This window comes from Nyctereutes procyonoides, unplaced genomic scaffold, assembly GCF_905146905.1.
Source record: "Nyctereutes procyonoides isolate TBG_1078 unplaced genomic scaffold, NYPRO_anot_genome, whole genome shotgun sequence".
NCBI lineage: Eukaryota > Metazoa > Chordata > Mammalia > Carnivora > Canidae > Nyctereutes > Nyctereutes procyonoides.
Window position 1 is genome coordinate 57,526,546 of NW_026575051.1, and position 12,182 is coordinate 57,538,727.

At 40.8% G+C, this 12,182-nt stretch overlaps 1 protein-coding gene across 3 annotated transcripts in view; it reads right to left on the bottom strand.

Annotated features, from left to right (window-relative positions):
- The window catches only part of FAXC (failed axon connections homolog, metaxin like GST domain containing), a 76,708-nt gene that overhangs the window by 10,091 nt on the left and 54,435 nt on the right, over positions 1-12,182 (bottom strand). For all 3 annotated transcript variants that reach the window (XR_008665134.1, XM_055330717.1, XM_055330716.1), the window contains one exon: positions 6,219-6,335. Coding sequence is in view for 2 of the 3 variants with exons in the window: in XM_055330717.1 (XP_055186692.1) it covers positions 6,219-6,335 (117 nt within the window). In the remaining variant the exon portion in view is untranslated. The remainder of the gene's footprint in view (positions 1-6,218; positions 6,336-12,182) is intronic.

Consider the following 12,182-nt stretch of genomic DNA (forward strand, 5'->3'; position numbering starts at 1 on the left):
TTTAATTATTGTCATTATTACCACTTCCTGTTACTTTGCATAACATCATTATATGCATTTTCCATGAAAACTTTTCAAAACTTGATTGCTGCTCTGCTTCAATAAGCACATTCCCTACAAAACATAATAAAGTTTTGTCCTACTCCATGGAGTTAGTCCTACTCCATGGACTAGTATTGGTTCCAGGTCACCATTTTCAGTTGTCTCAGATCATAACACTCCACTCATATTACAGAAGAGTCCATCCTGATTCCCTACTCAAGGATTTTACATACATGCCCAGGAGCCAGAAGCCAAGGAGCCAACATCAGTGCTCCTTGAAAAGATGCAGGCAAAACCTTCCCTTAGACTCTTCCTCAGGGAAGCAGTCATGAAACACCTCACCAGGTATTGCTGCCCTTCACAAGTAACCAAGACTCAGACAAAGCTGTGGAGGCAGCACCAAGGTTTGGAGAGTGGGGGCGGAATCAAAGATCATGGTCACTTCACAGTAGGGTCTGGGGACAGCTGTGTTTGCCTCAATCAACACCATTCCCTATGAACAGGTTAGTGAGCATCTAGAAAGTCAGAATCTAGTCACAGAATCTGCACCATATATGGTTCTATCTGCCTCTTGTGTGGCTGTTTGTCTACTCTCGGTTTCTTTGCTTTTCTTCTAGGAGAGCTGCCCTGCCTTCATAGTGTGTGACATTAATACCAATGCAGTGTGCAATAATAAAAATTAATAATAATAGTAGCAAACATGCATATAGTCCTTACTGCGTACCAGGCACTGTTTGAAGTGCTTTATTCATGTGTTGAATTAGCCCTTGCAATAATCCTATGAGGCAGGAATTTTTATTATCCCCATCTGTCATGGGAACACTGAAGCAACAGAGAGGTTAATTAACTCGCCTAAGGTCACATAGCTTGAAAGTGGCAGAGCCAGGATTCAAACACCAGCAGTCTCCAGACACCATGCACTTCGCCACGAATCTGTTCTCTCCCTCTCTACTGATGAGCTGACAACCTGGCTTGGGAATTAATAGCTGCACACTCTCTGTCACAGAATTTTTTCCTGTAATTCTTTCTGGGGTCTCAAGAATTATGAGAGGACAGGTGCCGCCCCTCAAAGATAAAGAGCTGTCAAGAAAAAGTGATGATTCCATCATGCAGTCCAGAAAGGGACTGCTTTTGATACACAAAAACTAGGAGCCCACATATCCATCCTCATATCCTGCCACCAATAAAAAGAATGGACTGAAGAATGAAATTTTATGGTTGAGTTCTATCCTTGTCTGGCTTGGCCAGTCCCTTCTGTGCCTAGATTCTCCATCAGCTAACCCACTCAACATGCCACCAGCCAAAAGAATAGAAAAAAGTTGGCAATAGAAATAGGCTCTGTGTATATGTGTGTGTGTGTGTGTGTCTGAGATATGACTGTGTTAACATAAAAGCCAATGTTGAAGGTGTAAACTTTGTAAAATTATAGGAAAACTGCCATTTTTTTCAAAGTGTACTTAATAATCAGATAATGATTTCGTACATCAAACCAGTAAAAATTAAAGTCTGATAATATCCAATGTGGAGTGTCAGGCATTGTAACTACATGTCTCATGGAATTATAAATTGCTATACACTTTTTTGGAAAGTAATCCAAAATCTCCTGTTGAAATATTAAATGTATATATCTGTTGGCCCAGAACTCCACTTTTATTTCTCCAGTCTACTAAAATAAAAGCACCAGTATATAAAGATATACGGGTATGGATAGCAACAGCATTGTGTCAGTAAAAAAGAAAGGTGAAAACAGCCTGAATGTCATCAATAGGGATTGACTGAATGAATTATACTGTATCAATTTTATATATTCTGTAGCTGTTAAAAAGACATAATATTCTACTAAGTGGAAAAAGCAAGTTATAATGTGCATAATACAGTTCTATTGCTTAGCTTAAAAATAGTAAAAACAAACCAAAACTACTATATACACATATGTAAATTTGCACATGAAAAAGAAAGGCACAGAGAGATTCATCCCAAATTCTTAATATCGGTTATTCTATGGGAGTGATATTGGACATGGATGAGGGGGACAGCATAAATCTTTTAAAATATTCAGGGCTTAAAAAAAAATCAGGGCTGCTTAGGTGGCTTAGTCGGTTATCCATCTGCCTTGAGCTCAATTCATGATCCCAGGATTCTGGGATAGAGCCCTGCATGGGGCTCCCCACTGCTCCCCCTCTTTCCTGCTCACACTCTCTGTTGCTGTCTCTATGTTTCTCTCAAATAAATAAAATCTTTTAAAAATTGTTTTAAATAAATGTTTTAAAATTTTCCTATATAATTGAACTTATTATGACAATCATGTATTTTTAAATTTAAATTTCCAATAAAAGGGGCACCTGGGTGGTTCAGTGGTTGAGCATCTGTCTTTGGCTCAAGTCGTGATTTTTTTTTTTTAAATAAGAATATACACAGCTACAGTCTTTCTAACAAGCAATTTAGCCATGTAGACTAAGAGCTTAAACCTTTTATTTTTTTTTTTTTGAGCTTAAACCTTTTAAGGCAGAAATTCCCCAACCAGAAATTTAGCTTAAGGAAATAACCAGAAATAAGCAAGAATATGTATTTATACAATATTCACTATAGAACACTGGTTTAAAAAAACGTGAAATAACCCACAAGACCAGAAAAAGAAGATTAATCACATCAATTATAATGTAGCCATGGGATAGAATATTATATTGTTTTAAGGCATATTTAATGACAAGGGAAATGGTCATAATACATAGTTAATTAAAACTATAGGTTTTTAACTGTATCAGCATCAGGATCCTAATTTTTAAAAATATATACATACATGTACTTCTTGAAAGATGAGGACACATACCAAAATATTAACAGTAGTTGTGTGTGACAGGGGGCACAGCTATTTTTTTTAACTTTTCTACTTTTCGAAATTTTCTCCAGCAAGAAAATAATATTTCATATATCTACATCTATATATATATATGCAAACACACACTTATGTATATTTTAAGAATTGCTGAATATTCAAAGTCTCTCAACTTATTCACCTAAATCAAGGCAAATTTCTCACTCTTTTAGATGGCTCCAGTACACTGTGTGGCTAGATACTGTAACTAATATCTAGGACCAAAAGCTAATATTTACACATATGCACTCACACACTCACACATGCAGTGAGGCCAACAGTGCCCTGGCGGCTCCAAAGTTAAGGCAAAAAATTGCTTCATCCAACCAAGCATTCACACTCCTGGTTTTGAGCCAGTTCTAAATCATACAGGTTCTTAGTTGTTTCTGCTTCTCCTTCCTTGTTACTTCTTAGGAAAGTCTCCATCACAGAAAGAGCAAAGGTGGAGAAAGAAGTAGAGACGAAAGTAGTAGTTTGTCTTCCTATTAGCAGCTCCAGTCAGAAGGTTTAGAAGAGCATGGAACCAATGACCAAAATGTGATTTGGAGACTCTCTAGGGACTTTAATGATTCATGCGACACCATTCCCCAGGGAGAGCTGGAAGCTGCTAACTTGTTTAAGAATCAAGTACATGCAACCATGTGCCAAAGTCCCTCACAGATGATGGTGTCAGATTCCCTCAAATGTGTGGGCCTTGAGTGGGACTCAAAATCAATCCTTCAAAAAGGCTGACCCATTTCTTTAAAAAGAACAATAAATGTCTCGAGTCCTTCCAGGAAGTGAAAGAGAGAAGGGCCAAGTCATAAATAATTTAATAAAAGATGCTTCATCCCTGCAAGAAGGGATTCCATAGAATTTGATAGTTCTGCTTATAATGGATACCTAAATGCTTCTGAGCAATAACAGATGATGTCAGTTGTGTGCGCACGTGCACGCACACGCATGAGCAAGCACTTGGGTATAAATATAAGTCTATGTGTACAAGTGAGTGTGTATGGAGTATGTACATATAGAAGTATGTGAGTATAATACCCAGTGCTCATTACAAGTGCCCTCCCTAATGTCCATCACCCAGCTACTCTGTCCCTCCACCCTCTGCCCTTCAAGCGACCTTCAGTTTCCTATAAGACTGATGAATCACTGACCTCTACCTCTGAAACCAATAATATATTATACGTTAATAATTGAACTTAAATTAAAAATTTTTTAATCAGGGGATCCCTGGGTGGCTCAGTGGTTTAGTGCCTGCCTTTGGCCCAGGGCGTGATCCTGGAGTCCCAGGATCGAGTCCCGTGTCGGGCTGCCGGCATGGAGCCTGCTTCTCCCTCCTCCTGTGTCTCTGCCTCTCTCTCTCTCTATGTCTATCATAAATAAATAAATAAATAAATAAATAAATAAATAAATAAATAATCTTTAAAATATTTTTTAAATCAAAAACTAAAAAAATAAAGAATTATGTGGACAGATGTAACAGTCTGTGTACTCACCAGTGTGTAAAAGTGGTGTGCTGGGGAAATGGAGGGAGGGAGTAGGAAGTAACAGGAACAGAGTGTACATATAAAACATACCTCTAAATGAACTAAAGGGAACCAATATATTTTTAGACAATTAAAATGAAAAGAAACTATGTTAAATGCTACAAATTTCACCATTAGGATAATATTCAATTTAGGTAAGTTTTAACATATTGTAAGATAAAGAACATCTCTAAGCTGATTATTTAGGAAATTAAGTATCAGTGCATACTATCCCAGGCCTCGCTCAGCTGAAGTTCTGGAAGACCTTCAGTCAATGCCTGACCCATTCCAACCAAGTCTGGTAATGTAGCTGAAGCCCCAACCCCTCCAATAGGAGGATCTGGAGAATGACTTCTCCTGTCCTTAGCCTGGTCTGAGCTTCTGGGCATGCACATGAATACACACACACACACACACACACACACACACACACACACACACCAGAGTGCCATAGCCTTCACCAACCTTCCTATCCACCCACCTGTGACCACCACACATGAGTATTCACCTGTCTCATGTTTCTTGTATCATTCTGCCTTGGTTGGTTCCCAAACATCATTCATCCAACATTAAAAGCATTCTACATGCTATTCACTGGTGACCTCATCTAACCTCCCAGCCTGCTCAGTCAGGGCATAAATACCTTGGTCAACTCTGTCACTCCCCTTCTCAAACCCAAATATTGGACTTCAAACTCTCTATCCCCAGCCCCCAGGCACTTGCTTAGGTACTTCTTCAAATTGGAGAGGACTCCAAACAGTTCCCACCCACCAACACAGGGGAAGCCTCTCCCAGGGGCCCAGCTTCCTTGTACATCCCACCCCTTCAGTCTCCACCCCTCAACATACACACACGCCAAGGTCTGGTCCTTGACATCAACCGACATTGATCTGACTTTCCCTGCCCCCTTGCTAACATGAATTTTACTCTTGGCTTACCACCACTACCTCCACCCCCACCCCCACACATATATTCATTCCTCCTCTAGGTCTGGTCCTATTCACCCCTACTTCTACCCCTCCAGTCCATAATGAAACTCTGGCAGGCCTTACAGCCAAGCTCATACTACAAAAATACAAGATTGTGTTTCTTAGGCAACATACACAACTATTACAAGTAATAATATCTTACATTGTATCTGACTTACGAAGCATTTGTTGACACTTGCCCCATTTTTCACAATCTTGAACTTTCTAGCTCTACTACTCTCAATATATGACCTATAGATACCCACTGGAATAGGAGAAAAGAATATTTTGAACTCCAATGATGTAGAAACGTATGTACTTATACCTACACATGAAATACATAAACCAGCTCAGACTCAAAAACAGCATGGAGATGGGCAGTGAGTCCATCAGCCCCAGCCTACCATGTTTGCAGCAGCATTAGATATATCAGAAAGTGGTGAGCCACCTGTGTCCCAAGGAAATTAAGAAAGCCAACAAAACAAGGGCACTAAGTGGAATTCAAGCTCTGTATCAACAAGTACTAAGTCCACTACGTAGGGAGTTGAAAGAAAAGCCCTGGTGTGATACACAGTACAATTTGTGTCAACTTTGTTGAGAACATAGTCTAGGCAAGATGGCAGCCTGGTCTCTCCTCAACCCTTAAATATCCTGATCACAGTAAACTGACCCCGGCCCTAGACACCACAGCCTGGTGTCACCATAAAACTTAGTCAAGTTCACAGGCATTGGCCTAGAATACTTCGTTGTGTTACCCCTACATACCCCTTCATCCCACAGCAACTCCCAAAACCCGAAGAGGTTTGTAGGACTTGCCTTTGATCAGCCGCTCAGGTCTTGTCCCAGGTAAGGTCCACATTGCCTGTGCCAAGTGTCCAAAGACAGTGGCGTCGAGAGTAGAAAGCTTGGGCCCCATGATGTACTTCTTATCACCTGCAGCAGACAGAGCAGAGAGGTTATTGGGCTGGCCTGCACTGCCCCACGTGGCCACCATCACATACAGCACAAATTACAGGTCCATTTAACTGTGTGTCAAGAGCTTTGCAGTCAAAATGCATGCACCCTCTTTTTCTTAAAAAAATAAAATAAAAAAATAAAAAATATATATATGAAACAAAAGTAAAACAGACAATTCTGTGATGTATCAACCCATACAGCAGCAAAAAAGAGAAGTAACTGGGAATATATCAAGAAAAGCAGGTGAGGGGGAAGGTTCATGGGGTGAAGGGAGATGTGATCACCCACAGACCTCTGGAGGCACCTCCTCGTCTCAAACTCTAGTAACTAAAACTTGAGATGCTTAAGAACACCTGAAAATTTGCTTAAACCATCTCAAAGGTACCTCACACCAAGCACACCAGCCTCAGGCACCTACTTTATTAAATTAATACATTTCCTTGGAAAAATTCAAGAAGCCTAAGCTAGGTGGCAAGGTTTTCCATGCTGCGCCATGGTCTTGGCAATGGTCTCACCACTGAGCACCAGCTTCTGAAGGAAGCGCTACACAGAAACTATGAAATTACAGGCCTAGGGATTGGGCTCGCATACAGCGATGTGTTGCACTTCTGCTCCCATCTCTCCTTTTCCATCACTACCGAACTACTGGACATCTGACCTATTAAAATTGCCCCAACTTGTCTCCCGAGCTAGTGCCAGGCGCTGTAGCATACAGAGGCAGCTCAGGTGGAACTGGATCCACCGTATTCAGATCCCAGCAACATCAGTAATCCCTGTGGGAGCCTACTTAGTACTTAACCTCCCAGAGCCTCAGTTTGCCCATCTGGAAAATGGGGATGACATCAACAGTGCTCATTTCTTAGGGCTATCATCAGGATGAATGGCATAATGCACATGAAGTACTTAGCACCATATGCTGGTACCTCAAGCCTTCGCTTTCATGATAGCAGCCCCTTTGTTTCTCCAGCACATTCCATATCCCACCTGACTTAAATCACTAAAGTACTCTTTTCACCATGTCACTCCCCTTCACAACTACCATCAACGGGCTATGATATGGGTTATGAAATAAAGTCCAAACTCGGAATTCAAGGCTCATTATGCTCTGCCTCCAACCCATGTTCTGGCTTTATCTGATGCTCCTTCCTTACTCTGGCAAGTCTGGGGGAGACTCCCCCCTTCCCAGCACACTTCATGCTTCCCAAGGTCCCATCTTTGCTCATGCTGTGCCTACCCCTTTCCCTGCCCTCCATAGTCTGTATGTGCTCCCCACTTCTCTCCATCTGGTAAATTCTATCCATCCTTCCCGGTCCAGCACAAGCCTCCTTCCAAAGCTTTCTCTGTCTATTCTATCTGGTGGTAACAAGAGTCTTCAGTTCAGACAGCCCTGAGTTCAAACCTTGCTATTAACATATGACCTTGTAGGACTGTAAGGTTTTTTATGCCTATTAACCTCAATTTTTTTGAACCATAAAATGGGAAGAATTGCTGGTAGTTTAGATGAATAAGTGAGGTGACTTGAGAGCACACAGCAGAGGCTCTTCTCACCCAGCCTCTTGGGTGGCATTTTATCCATACTGAGCTATGTGCTGGTTGGGTTTGTTTTTTGTTTTGTTTTGTTTTGTTTTGTTTTGTTTTGTTTTTGGTTTTGGTTGTTTGTGCATTTTACCTTTCCAATTAATGATACGGTCTTTGAAAGTAAGAATAATTTCCTATTTTTATTAAACAAACTCTAATGAAATATTTACTACATACCAAGCATGCTTCTAAATGCTGTATGCTACAAATATCTACCCATTTCACTGCTCTTGAGTGGCAGGCTGACAAAATTAAGTATCTGATGACTGTGTATAAACAAGCTAGAAGGAGAAATGGCTTGAGTTGGGAATGCAAATTAACAGACCAACACAGCACAATATGAACATACGGAAATGTATCAAATCAATACTCTGTACACCTTAAACTTATGTAATGCTTTGTTAATTATATCCCAATTTTATAAAAACAACCCCCAAAAAAACAACAACAAATGGAGCTGGAGATCATCTTTAAAAAATTCATTTCTGGGGATCCCTGGGTGGCTCAGTGGTTTAGCGCCTGCCTTTGGCCCAGGGCGCGATCCTGGAGTCCCGGGATCGAGTCCCACGTCAGGCTCCCTGCATGGAGCCTGCTTCTCCCTCTACCTGTGTCTCTGCCTTTCTCTCTCTCTCTCTATCATGAACAAATAAATAAATAAATCTTTTTTAAAAATTCATTTCTACTCTATATTCTACTGGGACCAAGAAATGCCCTAAATATGCTGAACCTAACCAAATTGTCTACTTGGTGAGGACAAGCAAGTTAGATGTCCATACCAGAGCCCCTAAGGTGTTTCCCACTGTCAACCAATCTCTCCATTATTTGAGCCTTACCCTGGGATCTAAGCCCTCCATCCATATACTGGGAATACACAGGAAAACACTAGACAAAAATAACAGAGCGAACCTGGATAAATCATTTGTTCTCAAGACTGTCAGTTGTTCCCTTGGGGTGCCTCAGTCAGTTAAGCATCTGCCCTCAGCTCAGGTCAAGATCCTGGAGGCCCTGTATTGGGCTCCCTGCTCAGTGGGGAGTCTGCTTCTCCCTCTGTCCCTTCCCTCACTCGTGCACATTCGTTCTCTAATAAATAAAATCTTTAAAAAAAAAATTCTCTCTCTCTCCCTCTGCCTCCCCATCTGCTCCTCCCTACCACTCTCTACTCTCTCACTCTCAATCCAAAATAAATAAACAAAATCTTAAAAAAAAAAAAAAGCGTCATTTATTTCTTAATGCACCCTGCTGGCTCCATGCCTTGGCCTCATGGAGTGGCTGGCATTAGTGATGCAGGTTGGTAGAGAGACCCTGACCCAGAGCTCTTGTGCCATCCTACGAGGGCAGGAAGGGTGTGTCAGCCAGTGATCCCTATAGGACTATGCCAGGGCTTGGCCCAGTCAAGGCCCAAACATAAGGAAGCCCACAATGCAGAAGCCATGAGACAGTTTTAGGGACTACTGTGAGAAGGCCCACACAGTTTCAGAGAGAAGAAAACCAAGACAGGACAGCTGGGGACGCCTGGGTGGCTCAGCGGTTGAGTGTCTGCCTTTGGCTCAGAGCATAATCCTGGAGTCCCGGGATCAAGTCCCACATTGGGCTCCCTGCATGGAGCCTGCTTCTCCCTCTGCCTGTGTCTCTGCTTCTCGCTCTCTCTCAAGAATAAATAAATAAAATATTTTTTTAAAAAAGACAATGTTGATCTCTTTGATTTAAAAAAGAGAAAGAGATTGTCTAAGGGAAATGCCAGAGTGAAGTGTATAAATTGACAGCTGTTGTAGAACCCAAAGACTTTGGAGACAAGAGGAAAAAATACAAAGGGATAAAAATTAAAAAATAAAATAATTTAAAAAAAAACACAACAACCTTAGGAACCTAAAAATAAGAGCACATGGGACTTTGATAAAAAAATTAATAAAAAAATATAATCATTTGAATCCATACATCAACTAGTACATGCAGTATTCAGCCCAAATTTCCTATTTTGGCATGAGAACATTAACACTAAAAATTCACAGAGTTAGTTAGTAATAGAACCAGACTAAGAAGGCTGGCTCCCAGGTCTTCCAACCTCTGGCCTTAGGCTCTCTGCTCTGTGTAATATGCCACATGGATCATCATCCCAGAGATTGACACCCCCTGGAACAGCAGGAGGGTTGAGCTGTGATCGTTTACCAAAAACAATGCTTTAGAGAGGAAGGAATTCTGAATATAGGAAAAAAGAAAGAAAAAAAGCCTAGGGCTTTTTAAAGGTGTTTCCAAAAAAAAACAGGATGGAATTTAGCATTCGTGGAAAATGATGAACGGTAGATACAAAATTACAAGTGTATACACACACACAACAGTCATAAATTTAAAGAATATCAAAATATACTCTGTTATTGAACAGTCCTCAAGTACCATATGGCAGGAAGCCTTTACAAAAATTTTATTTTGAAATGATTTTAGACTAACAGAAAAGTTGCAAAAAAAAAAAGGAGCTCCTCTATACCCCTCAAACAGCTTCTGCTAATATCAGTATCTTATACAATCACAGTACCTGTATCAAAACTAAGAAATTAATATTAATACAGTACTGTTAACTGCACTATAGACTCCATTCAAACTGTATTAGTTTTTCAACTACTGCCCTTTCGTGTCCCAGGATCCAATCCCGGATTCCATCTAGGATCCCACACTGCATGTGGGTGTCATGTACCCTCAGTCTCCTCCAATCTGAAAATTCCTAGTCTCTCCATGTCCTTCATAACCCCAACACTTTTAAAGAGTACTGGTCAGTTCTTTTGTACAATGCTCATCAATTGGAGTTTGCCTAAGTTTTTGTATGATTAGATTAGGTCATGCATTTTTGGCAAGAATACCACGGAAGTCATAATGTTACCTTCTGTGATGGTTAATTTTATATGTCAATGTAATTAGGACACAGAGTGCTAAGTTTTTTGGTCAGTTTATTCTGGGTTTTTGTGAGGGTGGGTTTTTTTGTTTGTTTTTTAAAATGTTATTTATTTATTCATGAGAGACAGAGAGAGAGAGAGAGGCAGAGAGACAGGCAGAGGGAAAAGCAGGCTCGCTGCAGGGAGCCTGATGCAGGACTCGATCCCAGGACCCTGGGATCACGCCCTGAGCCGAAGGCAGACGCCCAACCCCTGAGCCACCGGGTGCCCCTGTGAGGGTGTTTTGAATTAGGTTAACATTTAAGTGTCAGACTGACTACAGCAGATTACTCTCTCTAATATGAGTGGGCCTCATCCAATTAGCTGAAGGCCTTAATTTTTTTAAAAGGTGGGGGGAGGCACCTGGGTGGTTCAGTAGGTTAAGCATCTGCCTTCAGCTCAGGTCATGGTCCCAAGGTCGTGAGATGGCCCCACCTCCACCAGGCTCCCTGCTCAGCGTGGAGTCTCCTTCGCCCTCTCCTTCTTCTCCCTCTGCTGTGCTCTCTCGCTCTTCCTCACTCTCTCTCAAATAAATAAATACAATCTTTGAAAAAAAAATGGCTGACTCCAGAGTAAGGGAGGATTCCTTCTGCTTAATTGCCTTCAAATGGGGACATGGACTTCTTCTTGCCTTTGGACTAAAACTGAAACATGGCTCTTTCTAGGTGTTGAGCCTGCTCACCCAGCTCTCCTGGGTCTCCAGTGTCCACTCACCCTGTAGATCTTGCAACATGTCAGCCTCCATAACACAAGAGCCAATTCCTTATACTAAACTTTTATATTAAACATACACATACCAATGTATATATTTACCTACATCCCATTGATCTGTTTCTCTGAAGAAACCTGACTAATATACCTTCTCAGGGCAACCTATCAGAGGATCCATAATTTCCATGTGTCTTCTTAGTTGTGATGTTAACCTTGACTATGTGGTAAAGGTGGTGCCCACAAGATTTCTTCACTGTAATGGTACTATTTTTCCTTTGCAATTAATAAACTTGGAGAGATATATTGAAACTCTATAAATATCATATTTCTCAGCAAACTCTGCTCCACTGATTTCAGCATCCACGGGTGGATGTTATCTGAAATAGTTATTACTATGATGTTTGCCTCGTCAGGATTTTCTATTTTTCTCATTCCTTCTACATGTATTGATTGGAATTCTACTATTCCCTACGTCCCCTATTTACTAATGTATTCAATTATTTATTTATGTAAGTATGTATCCATCAATACTTCTTTTATTCCATGGCTTATAATCCAGTACTATTAGTATATATTTTCTTGCTCAAATTGTTCTAGCCTTGGCCTTTTG